This window comes from Podarcis erhardii, assembly GCF_964252035.2.
Source record: "Podarcis erhardii genome assembly, chromosome: 12".
NCBI classification, from domain to species: Eukaryota; Metazoa; Chordata; class Lepidosauria; order Squamata; family Lacertidae; genus Podarcis; species Podarcis erhardii.
In genome coordinates this window covers 27,514,762-27,536,968 of record NC_138513.1, presented here as the reverse complement: position 1 = coordinate 27,536,968, position 22,207 = coordinate 27,514,762, and the positions used below count along the sequence as shown (strand labels likewise).

The 22,207-nt window shown below is 38.5% G+C and overlaps 1 protein-coding gene across 3 annotated transcripts in view; it reads left to right on the top strand.

The window, feature by feature from the left end:
* The first annotated feature begins 242 nt into the window (after positions 1–242).
* SNX13 (sorting nexin 13) overlaps positions 243–22,207 on the top strand; it is a 43,448-nt gene continuing 21,483 nt past the window's right edge. The window contains exons 1-15 of one of the 3 annotated variants that reach the window (XM_081882022.1): positions 243–378; positions 1,493–1,595; positions 2,792–2,881; positions 5,960–6,081; positions 8,335–8,456; positions 9,446–9,547; positions 9,994–10,082; positions 12,657–12,740; positions 13,556–13,694; positions 15,409–15,497; positions 16,571–16,670; positions 17,165–17,358; positions 17,935–18,039; positions 19,335–19,467; positions 21,189–21,226. In XM_081882022.1, the coding sequence (XP_081738148.1) occupies positions 2,804–2,881; positions 5,960–6,081; positions 8,335–8,456; positions 9,446–9,547; positions 9,994–10,082; positions 12,657–12,740; positions 13,556–13,694; positions 15,409–15,497; positions 16,571–16,670; positions 17,165–17,358; positions 17,935–18,039; positions 19,335–19,467; positions 21,189–21,226 (1,395 nt within the window). In that variant the 5' untranslated portion in view covers positions 243–378; positions 1,493–1,595; positions 2,792–2,803. The remainder of the gene's footprint in view (positions 379–1,492; positions 1,596–2,791; positions 2,882–5,959; positions 6,082–8,334; positions 8,457–9,445; positions 9,548–9,993; positions 10,083–12,656; positions 12,741–13,555; positions 13,695–15,408; positions 15,498–16,570; positions 16,671–17,164; positions 17,359–17,934; positions 18,040–19,334; positions 19,468–21,188; positions 21,227–22,207) is intronic. The other 2 variants (XM_081882021.1, XM_081882020.1) reach the window with 2 other exon arrangements.

Here is a 22,207-nt window from a genome sequence, read left to right as displayed (position 1 = left end):
TTAGGGTTTGGGAGGAAGCTACTGTAACATGCACCCTTCCCCTGACCCCCCTCATTCTCAGTACTAGCTATGTATAGCTGCTGCTAGACCTTGTTAAAGTAAGCCTAGCTATTCTAAATTGGCTTCCCCTATCTGTCATCTATTTATTTCAGTAGAAAGGAAACATTGTTTTGTTAAGTAGCAAAAGTGTAGGGAGAGATTTGGCTATTACTGTTTCCGATACAAAATGTAAACATTGCTTGTTTTGTGTCTTATTGTATTCCAGACCAGTCTTTCCATATGGGGATGGGGAAGCCTTGGCGTCGTGCTTTTTCTAATAACATTTGGACCATTCGCTATATTTTACTTTGCATTTTATATTCTCTGCTTCGTGGGTGGGTAAGTATGCTATTTTGTGTGTGTTTGATATATGTAAAGAAAGCATTGTACTTAAGAACGATGCAGTGTAATTAGAACTATTTTGATAAATATGTTCCCTTTAAAAAGGATCAAACAAAAAGAGATTGTAGTCAGCAAGACAAGTTACTTAAATAGGTCCCCAGCTTCTTGATGTCTGCAAAGACGGAACATTGATAAAGAACCTTGTTATTATTATTCATCTGTTTGGCAGTATTATTCATCCTTTCTGCTTCTTTTCAAGATAATCAAGCATATTTAAGTAAATTATTTCACTGTACCTGCAAGTTTTTGATAGCACATTGTTATACCCATTATGAGATAAAATTCAACCAGACCTTGACTGTATGGAGGCCTCAGTTGAAGAGTTCAGTCAAGGACAGATTAACTATTATGAAAATGTACAACCCATATTCACCCAAGGCTTACTTCACTTTAAATGCACAAATAATTTCTCTGTTTTATTTTCATCTATTCCTATAAACCCATTTGTTTCTGTGAATGCTGCAACTCAACTTAGGGCTTATCCACACTTCCATTCCTTCCAGGCACAGTCTTCACTTAAAAACTTTGTATCCAAGCGCCCTTTTTGTTGTTGCTGCTGCTCCAGAGCTTTGTCTGCAAAATCCAATCTTTAAATTCAGTCGGAGCAAATGTCAATCTGCAGAAAACCCAAATTGATGTTTGCTCCAATTGAACTCTAAAGAGCAGGTTTTCACAGGGGAAACTCCAGACGCGCGCGCGGGGGGGGGGGGGGAGCTGCTTTAGAGCTTTTAAGCACAGAGGTGTGCCTGGAAAGAGAGGAACAAAACGTAAATGTGGATAACTTACCATAAGTTAATACCATATTGTATTAACTTTTGCTATGGATGAATTGGTAAATTCACAAGAATGAAGTTAATTCAAAGATGTTAAGCAGGATTTGTGTTCAAAAAAATAAGTTTGTTTAATACAAATATTTTTGCAGTATTTAAACAACATTCATTTAGCACTGAGTAGGTGGAGGCTTGGGGAACAAGTTTTGGCTATTTTTTATTTAGAAAGTTAGTAGCTTATCTCACTGTTTGAAACTTACAATATAGTTTCATTCTTCTAGGGGCTTTGTGGTAACACTCTTGTTTGGGAAAAACAACTCAGAGACGTACCTTGAACGGTGTGAACACTCCTATCTTCCTCCAACATCGTTTGGTATTACTAAGGTAAGCAAAATATACTGGCATTATTTTTCGCAATTTATTCTCCGCAAGTCAAACTTTATTGTGCTCATGCTAACTGCCACATTTCCTTTTCAAGTTAGCAACCAAAGAAAAGGTATTATAGGCAATTTAAAGAACACTCCCCCCCCAATCTTTGTTATTAAACAACTTCTGCTGATGGTTGATATATCAATTTTGGTTATACTGAAAATGAAGTCATAAATAAAGTAAGAATCGTGAAGTACTTTATAAACAGAATAACATGATAATGTGTGTGAACTCCCAAATGACATTTTCTCTCATGTGATTTCTCTCTGAAACTTCAACAAGATGATGCATGAAATGTGTGATAGCATTTCTGTCAGGGTAGATCAGGTTTGGGACTGTGGGGCATGTGGAGAGGAGTTTAGTGCTTTATTTCAATCTGGTCTAATCCAGATTGGAGAGCAGTACAGCTGCTATTTTTAAAGCAACGAACAAACCCAGATACATTAAATGCAACATTACATCTTGCATATCACTTAGTTTAGCTTTCTCTCTTTTTCTAATATTGTGTTTTATGTATATTTTCTGCAAATTAGCCCCAAAGTGGTTTTTGCTGTCTGTCCTGGCAGGATCACCATTCCAGGTCTTTCATCTTTTTTAAGTTGATACATCTGCTTCTTCAGATGACTTAACTGGACTTTCATAGTCTTAGACTGAAAAGCGAAGTAAAGCTTGCGCTTGTAGTACATGTGGGAAGCTTGCCGCCTTTGGTTTAGATTCTAAGTTGCTAAGATAGACGAGGTATGAACAACGAAGCTCTCTTTAGCGGATTAACTAGAAGCTGTTGCCTAAAACTTAATCTTGAATGTCGGGTCCTCCTGCAGTTTGATTAAAATATGCTTAGATATATATCTGTTTTTGTGTCTGTCTGAATGTATTGATGAAAACTATACTACATTAACGCACTGTTGAACACTGCACCTGCTACAAGCTCTGTAATCTCAGTGGATTTTGATCATGGCTATCCTTAACAGCGCTTCCATGTGGTTTTTAAATATGGTATCCTCACACAAAGGGTTGCTGATAGACAAAGCAGAAGTACAAAATCCAGTAGGTGTGTCCTTTGCTGAATACCTTTTGCATTGTAAACCATAAGCATGTGTCAGAATTTAATTTTTTAATGCATTGATTTAAGTGTCCATTCTCTCCCAAAGTGCATAGAAGAAATGAAACAGGAAAGCAAGCCTATTAAGATTGATAGGAGGTTGACTGGAGCTTATATAATTGATGAACCTTTGCAACAAGTAAGTTTTGAAAAATAATTTAATTGTAAATCAGACTATAGCCATGATATTATGTGACATTTGCTGTAGTAAGATTTTTTTGTGGGATGCTGAAATAGGAGAACTTTCAAGCTAGTATATATTGAGTACACATATGTTCTTATTCCTTGTCTCCTTGGGGCTGAAATAATGAGCATACTGGGCTGTATCACATTTATTTGAATATGTTATGCCTCTGACCAATTTCCACTTCACATTATTTCTGGTGATAGATCAGGTAGAAGTCATGTCCTAAATGTGGTTAGCCCCTTTTGAAGCGGCTTGGACATTCTGACTATTATCCCAAGGAACTGAAGGACTTATTAGTGTTTTCATTGGATCACATCTGTCTCATATATCTATTGAAGTTGTGTTGAAGTTGTAGATACCCAATACAACACGTTTCCCCCATAAGTACATGAGTATAACCTGAAGGTGCCTAAAACTACCATCTTACTGAAGCTAAGGAGGTCTGTCTCTGGCTAGCCCATGAATCGGTGTCTGCCAGAGTACCACATGGAGCCCAAGGTAGCATGCAAGATGGAAGAAAACTGGGTTTAAAATGTAAGAGAATAAACTGGCTAAATAATACCTTGTCCGGATTGTTTTTGCATTCCTTGTTGTGGGTCCACTTCAAAAGGTCTTACTAAAAGAGCTGGTTTACATGTAATGCTAAACTATGGTCTGAAGCAGTTGTTAGTTGCTAAACAAGCCAACTATAAAATATGTATGGTTTATATTCAGTCATTCTACATGCTTAGATTATGCTCTGAATTATCACCAGGTAGACTGTGGTTGTTCTGGTTGAAGTGGAGGGTGGGGGGAAGGGGCAGACGATGATTACTGTTTGACTTATGGTCTTTGCCCCATACATGGTTGGTGTATGTAACCAGAAACAGATAGCACAGAACTGGCACAGAACTGCAGAAGCATCAAGCAAGATCTAGAATTGAATTGTGGTTTCCTCAATTAAGGAACGTATATCACTACTCTTGCTTGCTCCCTGGTTTTTAGAACTTGAGAAATTAAAGTCTTTCTGACACTGTATTATATTTACATTATATTTAATGTAAATTCATACTTTGAAAGAACATGTCCTGCACCCTTGAGGAAATGCACTTGTGGATGTAAAGGAGAACATAAATATTTAATAAATGGTTCCCCACCCCCTCCAAAAAGAGTCAAATGCTCTATGAATTTTGAGCAGAACTCTTTATCAGGGCTAAAATATATGTTAACCATTCCAGTCAATTATAAAATGCAGTGATAGGAACAGGCATGAATTTTTAATTTGCATACTCCCTACTCTGCTTATCCCTTCTCCATTTATGAGGGGAGGGCATTAGAAGCTTCCATTCCTTTTTTTTTTTTTTTTTTTGCAGCAAACCACAGTTTGCTCTTTAATCCAAACTCAACAAACTATGGTTAAAGAAAACTAGGATCCCAGACCAAGCTGTAACCTATCATTTGCTGCAAACAGATATGGAGATTTCTAATCTCCTTTAGTTCCACTTTAAGTAAGAGAAGGAAAGAGGACATGTACGCAAGGCTTGCCCTGGGTCATACTCAAAATGCAAAATAGCTTTGCTGGTTTTTTCAAAGCCTTTCAAAGTTTGCAAGCAACATGATTACTGAGGGAAAAATACTTTTGTACTTTTTGTACTCATTAGCTAAGGGGAAACTTCTGTATAGTGTGTGTGGGGGGGGTTGTATGTTTTTGTAGGGGGGTGGTAAATTTGCCTTAGCACTGGGTGGATTTCATGACCTGGTGTCTTTGAGTCCTTGACATCATTCCTAGACAAATACTGAGATTAGTTTGGAGATTTGGAGATTTAAAGCGTAATTTACTGTTTGCTGTTTTGTCTTAACGTTTCAAGCTTTGATCCTCCCCCCTCCCCCTGTATTATTCTCTACTGTTGCAAAATACATAAGGCGTTTAAGCTCTCATTAACAACAACAAGCTTTTATATATTGTTGTTGTTAATGAGAACATAACCCCTTTATGTAAGTGCTTAATTCTAAGATTTGTGGAATTAAAATCAAAAGCAAAGTAAGCCTTGTGTTGCTATTTGTAAAATTTGGAAAACACTATTGATGGCAGTTTTACATCATAGGTACCTGTGGCCACAGTTCACTGTAGGTTTGGGGAAAGGAATTGTGACGTTTGCCATGTTTAAAAATGCACTGACTGCTACTTTAGTCAGAAAAAGCTTTTCAGTATTGTCATGTAACAGAGATGTAGAATAAACTAGACATTTAGGGAGAGGACTTGTGAAATCATGCAACACATGGTTCCTTCTCTCTCCTGCACAAACATTCCTTCTCCCTTGATGTACTCTACCAAGAGTCGCTATATAAATGCAATTGTAACCAACCTGATTTTAAGTAAATCAAGATAGTGGCAAAAAAACCCTCACTCTGATAAGCCTAATTAAGCTCTGAACCTTTATTTAAGCAAGTGGCTATGACCCAGAACACGAAAGGTATAGTACTCTTGAGCCAATGTGACCAGCAGCAGGAGAGCTGTGCAGTGTGCTTGTGATCTTAAGCACACCCAGAATTGCGATTCATGTTAGTGTTCCGAAATTCTCACGTTCTGAACGACAATTGTGTTGCACAGTAATGGCTTCATTTGCATGTTATGATGAACCAGGGTTGATAAGTTATTGTAATGAGACCTAAGATGGGGCTTTTGGTTCTAACTGCTTGTTCGTGAAGCATTGAGGGTTGTTTTGCTCCTAACAATCTATGGTCAGTAACCCAAGAACAAACCTTGGCTACAGATTGAGGTTTGCTAGGAGCAAAGCAAACCATGAATCCTGATTCAGATATAATGCTAAGCCAAGGATCGTAGTTTGTTTTCTCCAAATGCTAGCAGGGAGGAGGGAAACACCACAAAGTTGTGTGAACTTTGGTTTACTGTGTTGTCTGAACCAGGCCAGCATCACGACTTTAGCCCTTATAAGCATTACTTGTTTAGCACAATTTTCAGATAATGTAGAAACAATTACACACATGAATGTTTTAATATTTTATTTATCTAATTTGATACAATTTTAGGTTATCCAGTTTTCCTTGCGTGACTACGTCCAGTATTGGTATTACACACTAAGTGACGATGAATCTTTTCTTCTTGAAATCAGGCAAGCTCTCCAAAATGCACTAATTCAGTTTTCTTCTAGGTAAGAATTACTTTTGTTTTTCAAACAAATCACAAGAGCTTTCCCTAAAATTACCCCAGTAGCTTACAAAAGTAGATTAAAAATGGTTCATACTTCTTCCTTGCAATATATTAGTGAGTTGCATGCAATAAAAACAGATGGTATCACAAAAGGTTGCACACATATATCATGTTTTGTGAGTTTGTGTTACAGCTGCTTGCTTACAAGGACAACTTGGCTTTTTTAAAGAGGGGAATATTTCATAGGTTCCGACCTAGAATCATAGAATTGAGGAATAGAAGGGGACCACAAAGGTTGTCTAGTCTAATCTTCTGCAGTGCAGGAATATTTTATCGAACATGGGGCTTGAACTCAAACCCTGAGATTAAGAGTTTCATGCTTTACCAACTGGATCCCTGGATGTATACAAGTAATTGACATTTCATATGATGATCAACAACTGTTGGAAACTTGCTTATATCAAATGGTAGGAAAAACTTATGAACTTATTTTGTTGTTTCAGTTTACTGATCAAAGAAACCACTTTTTCATCTCATAATGAGAAAGTATTTAAGTGGCAATAAGGTACTGCGTAACTTGTGAATTTCAGCCAAATATTATCATCTTTACACTGTGAAATATGACCCTTCATATCCTGGAAGTTGTTAACATTACTCACTTCTGCTCACTGAAATATAATAAGTGGTTTCACTGCTTGTTCTCACAAGCAGGAAGAAGTTGGACATCTTTTTTCCAACTCATATTTTCAGGATTTATTAAAAATGTAAAGATAGGTTGGAGACACAGTAGGTTAGTTGTATTTAGTTCTCATTGCAATAAATGTGAATCATTTGTCATGATTTAAATTCTTTTGATTTCAGTGGGAGCAAAGTGTAACTAGATTAATCTGCTTCTAACCCAATATATACAGATGCTGATTAGCTATTTCAAACTTACTTGATCTCCCTTTAGGCATTAAATACAAGTTTCTTTAGGAGGGAGTCTTTATTTAGATCCAGTACATCTTCAGATACTTTATTTCACAGAACTGTACACATTTTATTGTGTTACACAAAACAGTTTTAACATAATAACCTTCTGTTGTTGAATGGTTAGATTGTTCACCAGGTGTTACTAATACTTACAGATCATTATGTCATACATTTGGGATTGGTTTTTGTTTTGTTTTGTCTCTCTGGAATAGGGATGGTTCCAGGAAAAAAAATATTGGGCCAGTTTGTCATGGGATAGGACAAAGTTCCATTCCATGCTGTTTCTGCATGGGTTTTCAAAGACAAAACTATATGTTTCCTTTAAAATCCAGAAGTTTATGAAATATAAATTTAGAAAAGAACATGAAGTGGTCCAAGGGCTGCATTTCTGTCATATTTCAATGTATTTAAAAAGTAATTCCAGATGCTTATGAATTGTTTGATTATATGTGAGATTTCTGCCATCACATGCATTGAAATTATTGCAGCAAGTCTTTCTGAGAGTGATAGGTCTGGATGACATGCTGTTGCCCTTAAAGGAATTTTAATGTACATTTTACATATTTATGAGTAATTGGACATCCCCTTAGTTTTAGGGGCAATTGAGTGTAAAATGCATGAAATGTATGCAAGGTTTCCCTGAGAGTAACATCACACCATCAAGACCCAGTGACGTTTGCTATTTTTATTTCTACACGTGATGGCTGGAGACCAGCACACTTTGTACTGGCTCTTAGGTGGCTGAAATAACTTATAAAAGAAACAGATAGGCAAAGTTCAGACCGCCTTAAATACAAATCTGTAAGAAAATGGGAATTCAGCAAAGCACAGTTTTGGAGCAAGCCCCTGCTCTGATCTCTGCATTGATCCTCCTGGCCAATTCGATCAAAGGTGTCTACTTTAGGACCACAGCTTTCTAGATTCCTTCCTCCCTCATCCATGTGCTTGAGAGGTCTTGAACAGCATTTTATGTAAGGTTGCCACCTACTGTTGTATTCTACTATGTGCAACTTAAGCACTGGAAAGAATAGTTTTTACTGAATTCATTTTTTTGTAACCAACCACATGCTAATTGTACTCATCATAATTCCTCTTTCCTAAAACAGTTGACTGTAAAACAAAACAAAACAGACAAAAAACCCTCTCCAAACAAACTTTAAGCTACTAGGGAGTAAACTACATTGAGCGCAATGTAGTTTACTGTTGAGAAAACATGTTTAAAATTGCACTGTCTGTCTGCTTTATAACATTATGTCTATGTAGTATTTCTTTATTTTGAAAGGTCAAAAGAAGTAGATTGGCAGCCTTATTTTACCACCCGGCTCGTAGATGACTTTACCACTCATCTAAGAGTATTCAGAAAAGCTCAGCAAAGGATAACAGAGAAAGAGGATCAGATTAAGGGTAATGCCTACAACTTTCATATGTTGTGTTAAAATTTGTAATTAATTGAGTTGTGTAAAAGGTAGCCTACAGCTATTTCTCAATGCATTCAGCTGCTGTTGTCTTTCAGATAAGAGCTTAGTGTGTGTAATATCTTCTTTTACAGTGGTTTTAATTGCCACAAGTGCCTTAGTTTGGCATAAAATATGTATCTACTAGTGATAAATAAATATCAGGTTTAAACATTATGGGTTCCATTGTTTGACACAAGAGTGCAAGTTGTCTCCACTCATATTCCTCCTGATTTCCTATTCTCCTGCTCCCCAGGAAGGGTTTTTCAGGAAGGCAAAGGGAACAGGAAATTATCTTTGTGGGGGCACAGTATTGTATGCCAGCCCTCTTCTGTCTTGACAGAAGTCATTGGGCAAGATAGATGCTCCTCCGCAGTAGAAGCTTTCTTTTCTCTGTCTAGATAATTGTATTCTGTAGTAGCTAACATAAGTCTGCTTGAAAAGGCAGATTAGGTGATTCACTGGTTTTGGATGCAATAGATTTGGTCTTCTGGTGATTTTCCCTACTATTGAAAGAACTAAGTACTTAAACTGGAAACTTATGGTATCAGAAATACAAATTACAGTACAGCCTGTACTCTAATGGTTGAGAGAGCAGTTGCTTCCTGTCACACAGACTTCCATTTTCAAGGAAAGCAATTGTGATTATTCTTTGTGTATGCTACCAAACACAAGGACCAGAGTCCCTGCTGTGGCCATTTCCTGGCTTGGAACTCTTGAGTTCTGTTTTGACTGTAGTGGAAGTGCACACAATGTAGTCACTGAACTGAGCTTTAAGATTTTCCTCATTGTGAAATACATATCCTGTCACACATGAGAAAAGAAAATTAAATTGCTAAGCAGAATTATATTTAAATAGTTAAGAAGTTTCTCATAGAGGTTCATTGGAAAAAGAATCTCAGTGCAGCTGATGTGCTCAAATTTTCCAATTCTATTTAGATGGGGCAGAAGACCTTGTAAATACATTTTTTGAAGTTGAAGTTGAAACGGAAAAGAGAGTCTGTCGTGATCTCGTCTGCACATCTCCCAAAGATGAAGAAGGTTTTCCCCTTTGCTTTCTTCAGTTACGTTGTGACTAAATTAGAGCAGCAACCAGTCTCCTAGAAATAAACTGAGATTTCTAAGTAGATCATTGTTAATCCCTCGTATTCAATTAAGTGTACTTCTGCTGCATAGTTTTGACATTGAATTTTGTTATTAATTAGAAGTAGGAATAATGTATTTGTAACAGAAAAATAAAATGCTTTTCTATTAGTTTAGAAGTGAGACTTGTGGCTGTACATTATATATTGCAACCTAATATTGTATTCCTAGAAAATTATTACCAAGAAGTGATTTTCTGGATTATTGCCATAGAAAATGTGGTGGCGGCATTTATTGTAGTATATAATGATTTCTATTATTGCTTAAAATATTTGAAAGGAATATGTTTAACACAATATTAGATTTTGTTATCCACTGTTTTCTTTTATATCTTGTACCTTTAGGATTCCTAAGGGATCTGTGTGAAGTTTTACTGTATTTATTGCTACCTCCTGGAGACTTCCAGAACAAGATCATGAGATATTTTGTCAGGGTAAATTTAGTTTCCTACCCTACTCCAGGAGTGTCCAATACTCTTTAGCCTAGGAACTGCATGATGTTTATATAATCAGGCACCATAAGATTTTTATATCTAGATCTGTCTGGTAATTAAAGCTTTTGCAATTCTGTTTAATTTCAGTCAATCTGTTTTTAAGGTATAAATGACTTAGGTTGCTCTCCTGTATCTACTTACCTCATTTCTGAGACTCACTTCTGAGTAGGCCATATAGTGTTGCTCTGTTAAATATGAATGTGGAGTGTAAAACAACTAAAAATGAAATGGCATGATTAAAAAGACCATTAAAAATGAAATGGCATGATTCAGTCCACCACTGGGTACCCAAGCAAAGAAGGTTCCCACAACTAAAGCCCAGTTTTTCCTTGCCACCACTACCACTAGACATGTATACTTATCACTTGTATATGCTCATGTTCACTCACAGTGTGTTTGCTATTAAGAGATGGCCAGCCTGTCATGTCCAAGAGGAGGCTAGATGAAGTTATTACTACTTATGTTGCCTTTCCATATGTATTCTAATACACATACAAGGGCAGGAAGGGCATTTGGAAATATGGGTGGAGCTGCTTCACTCATGGTGAGCTAGATCACGCCTGTTATACAAAGGGTGCATACAGTATTGTACCTTATGGAGGAGCAGAGGAAAGAGGATATTTTAAGAGAGAAATAACTTCTAATTCCAAACAGTCAGTTAACTCTAAATATAGAAGAGTAAAAGAAGAAGAAAAGGCAAGCCTGAAAATAGTACTGAAAAGCTTTAACAGAATATTAATTTGCCCAGTAGACTGTGGAAACCTTCCTTGGGCACTGAATGAACCATCGTAATTTAAACAATGTTTTTTAACAATGCAACATGTATATGGTATTCATAGTCATTAGTCATTAAACCTATGTTAAAAAGTAAGCAAATTAATACAATTAATCCTTAATCTTAAAATTAATTACATGTGCATTCAGCAAACCACATAAGAACTGCTGTATGGTAATATTTTTAAATTAATATAATCCTTGATCAAAATAAGTTCCATTGAATTAATGTTTCTAAACTTCTGAATAGACGTAAATTACGTAAATAAATTAAATAAATTACGTAATTTACGTAATATATTTATTTCCCCTGAGGAAGGTTGCTGCTGAAATGCATCCAGCAATTTATTGTTTTATTAGAATTCCTTACACTTTTCAGTACTATTTTCAACCTTGCCTCTTTATTCTTTTCTCGCTCCCTCGTGTTTGAATACAGATCAGAAAGGAATTCCATCTTTAACTTACATATTTAATTATGTTTTGACTTGAAGATGGAGCTGGAATTGTGGTAGCAAGCCTTTCAAGACACCTAAGCCCTAGAGTTCTTGCTTGTCAGTCACATCATAAATTGGGGGAGGAAGGAATTTATATTGGTTGGTAGGTTGCACTGGAGAATCAGTCAAAAGGTTCTGCAAATATTGGTTTATTTGAGAACCTTTCTCCCTGCGCTATAGAGGGAGGTTGAATCTTCTATTGTATCCCATTAAGTACAAAGCAGAACTTGCTAATAAGACTAGGATTCTCCAGCTCTGCAGAGTCGCCAGCTATGACAATTAAACCCTTATCTCCTGTTTGAGCAGCTCAGCTGCTTCTTACCCCTGACAAGACATTTGTAAGATTACCTTGCTAAACGTGAGCCCTTTTGCGATTGCAATAAGGCAGAGAACAAGGCTGTGCCTGTTGCCCCTTCACCACCAGCAATGCTTCCCCTTCTCCCTTCCCTATCTATGTGTTGAGATGTCTGCAGTAGAAAAGCCTGCTGAACACATGTAGGCACTCCATGTGATCAGTGAGCATTCCAGATCATGATGAGCTTCTGCATGCCTTCAGCAGGATTCACCTTTCTTTACTAATATTTGGATAGTGGAACAGGGGTGGGTGGGTTGCTGCTGGGCTGATGGAGTCGGGATGGAACTGACACAGCCCTGTTCTCTCTCTCTCTCTCTCTCTCTCTCTCTCTCTCTCTCTGTGTGTGTGTGTGTGTGTGTCTTTCTGTCTCTCCCCGCCCTCCGCCCCCATTATTATTATTGCATAGAGTAAAAAGAGCTTGGCCTTACTGGCATTCTCTGAATCAAGGGAAGATGAGCCTGCTCTCTTTGGTTGCTTTTATGTCAGTTTGAGTTTTGGATATAAGTACAGTGAACCTTGGAAGCCAAACACCTTTGAACTCGAATGTTTCGGCTCCCGAACAATTGAAAACCGGAAGTGATTCTTCCAGTTTTCAAACAATTTGCGGAAGCCAAACGTCTGGCACGGCTTCTGATTGGCCACAGGACACTCCTGCAGCCAATCGGAAGCCGCAGCTTGGTTTTCGAATGGATTAAATTTGAAAACCAAGGTATGACAGTATAGGTTTACTAATCTGCCTCTTTGAAGCTGACAAGGCTTCAAAAAGTGGCTTTCTGGAAAAGAAAAATTCTAGAAAAAGTTGATAGAGAATTTTATTTCTTATTCAGCTTGTTTTGCGTTAGTTTTTGTTTTAGTTGAGGTCTGGCCAATTTATTGTTCCTTATTTTTCAGGAAATCCTTGCTCGAGGAATTCTTCTTCCATTAATAAATCAGCTCAGTGATCCTGATTATATTAATCAGTATTTCATATGGATGGTAAGCTTCTTACACTTGAACAGTATCTTTAGAATGTTTGTCTACACACATGTCACTTCAAACCAGAGTTAAACTAGGAATTAAAGCTGCATGCAAAGCTTGATGATGATACACCCACTTTGCTTCTCCTCCATTCCTGGCACACTGCAAGGAGCTTAGCAACGTTTGCGCTTAGTGCTTGCATCCGACCCCCGGCTTGTAGTCTGTCCCACTCCAACCCCCCCCCCAAAAAAACTTACAGTTAGGGTTTGTTGTTAGTTTACCTCACATGGTTTGTCTGGGTTTAGACGTAACGCTAATCTCAACCATGACGTAGCTGTTAGCAGGGTTGCAGCAGTTGCAATCTTTGCTCAATACAGCATCATACTGTGTGTTCACCTGTAAAACATAGTTAAGCATAACTGGTTAAAACTGAGATGGGACCCAAGCCATTAGGTTCTCACTTTTTAATATACTTAAATAACAACAGATATATTGTAGAAGTTGGCAGTGCAATCATTTAAAAAAACACCCAGTGCTGTTAATTTCTTTCAAGGTAATACTTCCTAATTTTTTGAAGCAGCATTAGTAGGAGTGGAACATAGCTTGAAATTAGGAGAATTGTTCGATGTTAATAACAGGACAGTGAAGATTGGGTTGTGAAGGTTATTGCTTAGAAGGTCCAATATGAAGATTTAATGAACACCCAGTTGAGGGGAACTTAAAAAGGAAGGTTGGACTGTAATGCATTGACAGGAACTATGTCTAGATATATCAGTCTAGCCTGCTTGAGAAACAGTAGATTAACCTGTATTATCTTTTTCTATGTTCATTAGATTCGTGATTCAATTTGCAACTATGAGGCCTTTATGAACATTATTAAAGTAAGTGACAAAGTAGGGGAGTTGGAAGCAGTAAGGGATAAAGCAGCAGAAGAACTGCAGTATCTTCGATCTTTAGATACAGCTGGAGATGGTTAGTATTTAAATTACATTTGCAAATTAAAGCATCAATAACATACTACTTGGTTTAAATATGTAAAGGACTGAGAATTCTTAGTTTGAGAGCTGATGTATGGAGGAAAAACCATATTTGCGAGTGTGTTTTCATAAAATGTAATCTCTCCCCCCCCCCCTTTTGAATGGCTAGGCAAACACTGAGCTAAATAGGGTGACTTTTGATAACATTTGTTCTTTTAAGAGGTGTACTGGATTAGAAGGCACAGACAAGGAATGCAAAAGCACCTTTTTTTGTTTGATGTAATTCTTACCATGCTAGAAATGATGAGGACACTTTGGTAGCATTTATTTACCTAAAATCATTGCCTTGTTTTCTCTGCAACAACCTATGCAGTAGGCTACTTGTATTACCATAGGGTAACTAAGGTTGCTGGTGATCTGCAGAAAGCTATGCATTAAGTTCATAGATGAACAGGTTTTTGAACCTTACTCAGTTCCAAGACTCCACTTTTAAATGGACCACAGAAGATAGATAGTGGCTTTCCTAATCGGAGGGATGGGATGGAATTTCAGAATAATGGTTTTCCCAGTCTAGAACTTTTGTCTGTGTAGAAGCTATATCTATTCATTCTTGCCCACCTGTGGTTCTCAATAATTCTGCACCGTAGAGCTACATTTCTAGTGCTAGACTGACAGATTGTCTCATTTAAAATTGATTACTTAAGCAGTTCAGGAAAGAGGCTTGAGAAGGGGCTATTATGAATATACAAATGACCTTTGGTTTAAATTGGATTGTGCCTGGTTCAAGCACTTAATAAGTTTATCATTCTTGTGTAAAAAGTATTATTGCAGATTGGTTTTTAGTTCTTAGTGACTTAAATGTTTATCCAGAAAATTTGCAAATCTCACCTATATACTTTTAGTATTTCAGAATAGTGGCCATTATTGGTAATGGTGCATATACACTGTTTTACAAAACAGTCACATATTTCTGCAATGTGTATTCTGTATATTTACTTATTTTGGCCAGCTTATTCTACTTAGCATTGGACAGGGAAAGGGGCTAGGCAAGGGACTAGTCCCCAAACCATGAATTAGAAATCCTGTTCATCCTAGACCTGGCTTGTGAGATTTCATAAGGCATAGACTGTAGGCATGAAAGTGTATATTTGCATCTGTAAGCGCTATATGTAAAAATAAAACCAGGATGGAGTAATTCTGTACCTCAGTAGAAAATACTGTGCAATCATGGTTGTCACAGCATCAAATGATACATGCAACCTTGATTGTGGGGCTGAGTACCTGAGCCAAGATATAAGTGCATATAAAGTTACAGAACTGCATTTGTATCCTAAACTATAGTTTTTAAAAACCAAACGAAGAGTTTTTAATGTTAATTTATTTTTTGCGCCATTTGTTTAAAAATATTTATGATACTACTTTCTAAAAATATTTCTAAAAGCTGGCAAACGGAATCCAAAGCCAAGAGTGGCTTGATGTTATAACCCTCACTTTGCATTGTTAGTATTTATTTCAGTTAGTGAAACCAGTGACAATTTCCTTGGCTTTAAAAATAATAATCAATATATTTCTCCATTTGTGAAATCACTGCTTCAGTGTCTCTTGGTCATCTTTTTTTCTGTACAGACAGCTTTAAGCAATACTTACATTGTAATACTCCAAATACTTCCCATTTTTTGAGTCTTACTTCTTAGTGTGTTTGTTTTCAGATATCAACACTATAAAAAATCAGATAAATAGCTTATTGTTTGTGAAGAAAGTATGTGATTCAAGAATACTGAGGCTGCAGTCAGGAAAAGTAAGTGTGTTTTCTCTGCTAGAATGTGTTAAAATCAAACCAAGTATATACGTATAATCTATAACAGGGATGTCTAACAGGTTGATTGGGATCGACTGGTTGATCCCCAGTAGATTTTGGTAGATCACGGTCAATCTTTGGCTCCTCCCCCGGCCCCGGCCCCGGCCCCGGCCCCGGCCCCGGCCCCTTGCCCCATCCTCTAGGTCGCTAGAACAGAATACAGAGTTTTCTTAGCGAGGCTGGCTCATTAGTGATCTCTTGATGAGCATTTCTTTTCATATTTTTGACCTGAACCCCCCCCCCCCGGGGTAGATCACTGCCAGATTTTAATCATGCAAGTAGATCGCAGTCTCTTGGACGTTGGATGTCCCTGATCTATAACACCACTGGTCCCCTCTCCTGGGTCACTCTCCTGGGACCCTGCCTCTGCCCCACACTGACATGGTGGGAGTTCCATTCATGTGATGCTCTTGCAAGAGGAAGAGAGGAGAGGTGATGGGTTGCTGATGCCTTCTGTAGTCCCTTCCAGCCCCCCCCCCCCTGAAGCCTAGTTAGTATCAAAGCCCATTATATACCAGCTTGGTATTGGAAGCACTGCTGAACTGTTCCTGACAGTTTCATAGGCATCATCATGTTTGAATGACTTCCTCAGCCCAGTGAATCTATTCCTAATGCCTTTAACAAAGCATAGAATGTTGAAGTGTATAGTAGAATGTTGCACGGTCCCTGCATTGTTTCCCAGTTGTACTTAGTTTGGGTGAAGGGAAACTTATAGCCCTCAAAATGTTGTTTGACTCCAGCTCCCATCAGCCCCAGGCAGTATGGCCAGTGACCAGGTATAATGGAACTTGGATTTCAACAAAATGTGGAGCGCTGCAGGTTCCCCACCCCGATTAGCTGAAGGACCTCGTGGGCAGCAGACTTTCCATATTACTGGAAATGTTGCTATGACAAAAGAGAGAGTTTTCATCTTGGGAAGAAAACATGCATGATGCTACTAAAATGGTTTTACGTTGTGATTGTATATTGATTTTAATCTAGGAACCTATTAACATGATGTGGTCTTTATCCAGGAAATAGATACTGTGAAACTGGCTGCAAACTTCGGAAAACTTTGCACAGTCCCTCTGGACACCATTCTTATTAACAATGTTGCACTACAATTTTTTATGGGTAAGAGAACAGTAGTTGTGTGTTTTTAAAACTATGAAATACCATCATAGCCTGCAGTAGGCACAAATGAATTATAAAGAGAGGAGAAATTAATTTTTGGCCACATCCACTTCACTACCAAACCTTGCTGTCCATATTATCTAACACAAATGAGGAGAACCTTTTTTTAAAAAAAATATGTGAATGGCTCACTTGATTCCAAGGCTAAAGAGCTGCAATGTATTGTCAACTCTTGCCATTTTTAAAGTAGCATGATTCCTTCCAGAGCAGCAAGGAAGCAGTAGATAGGACTTAGGGAGCAGCATGTAAACACCAAAGTTCAGAGCAATTTGTTAGTAAGTATGTTGAGCATATAATTTTGATTATAATTATTCTGATCCAAAATCAGCATCACTATGCTAATTTAATTTTTTTATCTACCGTAGTTCTTCAGGGTAAATTATTTGGGTAGGATATTTGTATCCTAATAGATGTGACTGAATTATTATTTGCAGATTACATGCAGCAGATGGGCGGCCAAGCACATCTCTTTTTCTGGATGACCGTAGAAGGATACAGGGTTACAGCACAGCAGCAGCTGGAAGTGCTATTGAGTCTTCAGAAAGATGGAAGGCATCAGACTACAGAAACCAAAGGCCTATTAAAGTCAGCTGCAGTTGGAATTTATGATCAATATTTGTCAGAGAAGGTAAGAATGGGTTTTAAAGGAAAATTAAGCTATATGATAGCTGTATTCTAAAGGTTGCATAGGCACCTTAAGCTGCTGAACCTCAGTCCAATATTTGAAGATGCAGAGGCTCTGATAAACTTAATAAAATTGAACTACAGAGGATCAGTCTTTACTTTTTACTCAGAATAATGTCCTTCATTTTTATTCTTTATGTTTGGCTTTGAGCAAGTCAATTTGAATTTGGGGATTCAGACTGAATGTGACAAAGTCCTTAGTTGTTTGGTTCCTTTTTTTATTTCTCTTGAAGAGACAAGACTAACAAACATGCATTTTAGATACATTTTAAGAAATATATTTTCTTCAGATACGAAATGGTAGGTCCTGACTAGCATTTCTAGAATCTACTTATAACTCAACATGTTTCTCCCCTGACTAGTGATCTTAGTTTGATGAAAATAACTGTTGCAGTCTTTACTTGTTAGGTGTCTGTCTCTAGCTTAATTTTTCTCTCTGCAATAATAATCTGAGTTTTATTTTTTTACAAATTAAAATAAGGTCAAGTGGTGCACAAATTTATTGAGTTCTCTATGGCAGGCATCACCAAGAGTCAATATTGATGATACCTTGGTTGCAAAACTGGCAGAGAAACTGAATAATGAGGATCCAACTCCTGAAATATTTGATGAGATTCAGAGAAAGGTATAGTATGCTAATTCTCCTTTTCATATGTATTGGTGGAAGTTGGTTGCTAATAACTGATTTTGTTGATTTTCAATGAAAATTCAAAGTTATCCCAGAAATATTGCAGCATTTCCATTACATGCAACTCATAGCTTGCTTTCTGTGGCTTGTGGCAGATGTAAAAGTACCAAACTTCTAAAAAATGGAGTGCTCCCATATATGAATTCTCCCTCGCTTCCTTTTTTTCAGAGTTAACTAGGGTGCCATGTTGAGTTTGCTCTGAATTTGATCATAACTGGTCTAAGCTTTAATTGGGGCGTGCCCAGCTTCTCAGTTCCAAAATGCACAGCAACAAGTTCATTAGCAGCTCAGCAAAATTGTCCTGGGGGCAATTTTGTGTGGATAACACAGCTTTATTAACAGCATGGCAGAGAAATTGCTTGGTTGGTTTAAATATTGACCCAGTTTTTAGACCAGAGCTTTCCAAACTGTGTTGTGACATGTTAGTGTGTCACTCCCCACGCTCCTCCCGGGGCTGGAAAGGGGTTGGTTTAACCTCTGGTTTGCTAGTAAAACTTAATTACTGCTTCGCAAAATGATGCATGTCTAAAAAGTATGTCAACAACATGAAAAGTTTGGAAAGCTCTACTTTAGACCTTCATTAGTTAACTGCTTTAGTCCTTCATTAGTTAATTAACTAAGGTTTTGACCAGGGGTAGGCAACCTAAGGCCCATGGGCCACAAGCGGCCCACGGGGGTCGTTTAACTGGCCCCCGAGCAACCCCCGAGCTGAGCTGCCTGCTCGGCGTGTCCCTGCGTGCTATGCTAAACCGGTGCAGCGCAGGAACTAGCTTCTGCCGTGCCAGAAATTGTGTCTACACATGTGCAGATGCCGAAAATCGCATCTGTGCAGATGCTGGAAATCACGGGCGCATGTCCAATCCAGCCCACAGAGGGATATCCACTGGAGTGAACTGGCACAGGCAAGGTAAACTTTGCCGGCCCCTGGTGGAGGAAAGGGGAAATGGATTCACTACAAATTGAAAACAGAAGCTTTACAGTGCTTATAAAGGAGAAAGGGAAGAGGAAGTGGGAAGTTTGTGAGCCAAAGGCTTACCATGACTCATGCACCTAAAGACGAACTGTGTTCTGAATTGAGATACTCAGGTTTATAATTGGGAAAGCAATGTTGTTCAACCTGGTAAGGCCTGCCATTCTTCCTTGGGTGCTCTGCCACAATTTAGGAGACCTTTGAAAGTCTAAACTGATTGATTCCATAATTGCGAGTAATACTGAACTTTCCATTCCATAAGGTATATGATATGATGCTCCGGGATGAACGCTTCTATCCTTCATTCAGACTGCATGTCCTCTACGTCCGAATGCTTGCTGAGCTAGATATGCTAAAGGACCCTAGCTTCAGAGGATCAGATGATGGTGAAGGGGGTAAGTTTATGTTGTGAACCACCCTGTGATCTTTGGATGAAGGGCTATATACAGATTTAATAAATAAAATAAAAATAAAGTTTATTCCAGACTTTAATTGTTATGTTTTATGCTTATTTGTGATATCATTGCAGCATCAAATTTACTGTGTGATGTTTTTTAATCTGTTTAAATGTTTCCCCCATCTCATCCTCTATGCCCAGTAACAATTTAAGAACCAAGGTGTATATAAGTCCAGTTTCCAAAAAGGAGCCCACATTGTGTGCGTGTGTATGTGTGTTTAAGATGAGAGGCACTGATATGTCTTAGCAGAAGGAAGTTTCACTGTTGGGTTAATTGTGCACCATACCCATAGGACTTTAAAAACATGCAGTCATTCTGCATTGAGCTTGCATCGTGCATGAATAGAGAACAGTTTCCTTTGGATAAACTATACACTTTATGGTATGGATGAGAAATATATAAACCTCACAAAACATAATTATGATCTATATACAATTTCTTTCATCCTGATATTTATGAAATGTTACAAGCAGACCCTTAGTAAACTGAATATCAAACTTTATTGCAAACTTTTCAAGTCTAGCAAAAAGTCTGTAGCTTGCTCAATAAAAGAACACTCAAGTGTGATTCTACAATTTCTCCCCCTCCCCTGTGTTTTCATATTAAGTTCTGCTGTATGAACACGTATTATATTGTCGTGGCCCATCCCAGATAAGGAAGACACACATCTGATAGTTAACTCTATTGGCAAGAGAAGCACTTGCAGCAAGTTCCACAGTGCTCTGATGATCACATGCTTATAGCCTCTAGGCAGCTGTCTATAGGTCTAGAACCTGTAGAACAGTTGCAGTAGCTGTGGGGCCTCTTCCCTCCTCCAGTTTATATGCCTTCCTCTGATGGGTTGTGTACCTGCAACCCGAGACTTCTCCTGCATGGAAGTCATTAAACTTTTTACCATAACTGTTCCTGATTTATTAATATGTGAAATAGGGTAATATTATATGATAGTAAGGGACGCGGGTGGCGCTGTGGGTAAAACCTCAGCGCCTAGGACTTGCCGATCGCATGGTCGGCGGTTCGAATCCCCACCGCGGGGTTAGCTCCCGACGTTCGGTCCCAGCTCCTGCCCACCTAGCAGTTCGAAAGCACCCTTAAGTGCAAGTAGATAAATAGGTACCGCTTCATAGCTGGAAGGTAAACGGCGTTTCCGTGTGCTGCTCTGTTGCCGGTTCGCCAGAGCAGCTTCGTCACGCTGGCCACGTGACCCGAAAGTGTCTGCGGACAGCTCTGGCTCCCGGCCTCTAGAGTGAGATGAGCGCACAACCCTAGAGTCTGTCAAGCCTGGCCCGTATGGGCAGGGGTACCTTTACCTTTACTATATGATAGTAATAGACAAATAACAAGTGTGCTTTGCTGCCACCTAGTGGTATAGATTAGTAATACCTTTAAGTTTTATAATTAGGGCCACACTTGCATGCCTGCTAATAGAGTTTACCGTATTTGTTCTAATCTAATTAGGAATACTGTGATGCATGGAACTTTCAGATTAGCCTAAAATTCATTGTTAAGTTAAACTATGTGGATATCAGTAATGTTTTGTAGTTAGATCTTCGTTTACACTTTCTACTTGGAAAGAAATCCTGATATGTAACACTTCACATGTTAACTTGCTTAAACATTTATGTTTTGACATACAGTTCTGTCTCTTATTTCGACAGAATCATTCAATGGTTCTCCTACTGGCAGCATTAATTTGGTAAGTGTGTTTTTTCAACTGTAATGCTGGCCGGGGTGGCAGGGTGGGGTAGGGTAGGGGGAACAGGACTCTTTCCTTGTGCTATCTTCCAAATAACTATCACCGTCAGCGGCTCTTTATCTGCCAGGGGAAAACATACAGGTGCTTTCAGTCATTCAGTAACAAAAAGTAGTGAGGATATCAATAAGAGAAAGATCATTGCTGGGACAACTGCATCCTATGGCATCTCCTTTTCTGACCCCGCTCCTGACTTTAAACAGAAATTAGTTGAAGCTTTCCTACAATTTTTATCCTGGCCAGGAAAATTTCACCCACCCAAATTTACATTTCACCCAAATTTACGTTTGGCTTCTGCTAAATATAAGGATAGTTACAGGAAAAAGTAGCAATATATTTTTGGTAGCATTTTCTATTGTCATTTCAAACTACAGACACACTCCCACATCCCACACATACGTGCCCACGTTTACGCAGGCCACTGCAAAATAAATAAGTAAATAAACAGGCCTTCTCTTGCTCAGGACTGCTGCCATTGATCGACCAGAAGCAGAGCGGGAGGCACCTTCTCCCTACCTCTGCTGCCCATCTGTGCCCCCATCCTGGCACCAGTTCTGCTTGGCGCCCTTCTCAGTCCTCAGCCTCCACGGCCATCCGCTGCTACCACACATACTGGCTCACACAGAGGCAGGCAGGCAAGCTTGCAGGCTTGGGACATGCTGGGCAGTGGCCCCGGGTGAATCTGCCTCCCTCTCCCTCATCTTCTCATTCTCATCCCCATTCATCCTCCCTATTAAAGTGGGTGCTCCCCACTTTATGTGATTTCACCTATGCCCACGTGGACCTGGAATGTAATCCCCGTGTAAGTGGGGGACACCTGTAATTGTCAATTGGGAGATTATGTAACTAAAGCTTTACTTATTTAATTAATGAGAAGCAAATTTAATTGATGCTGTTGGGACTTAATTGGTGGGGTTTTTAAAT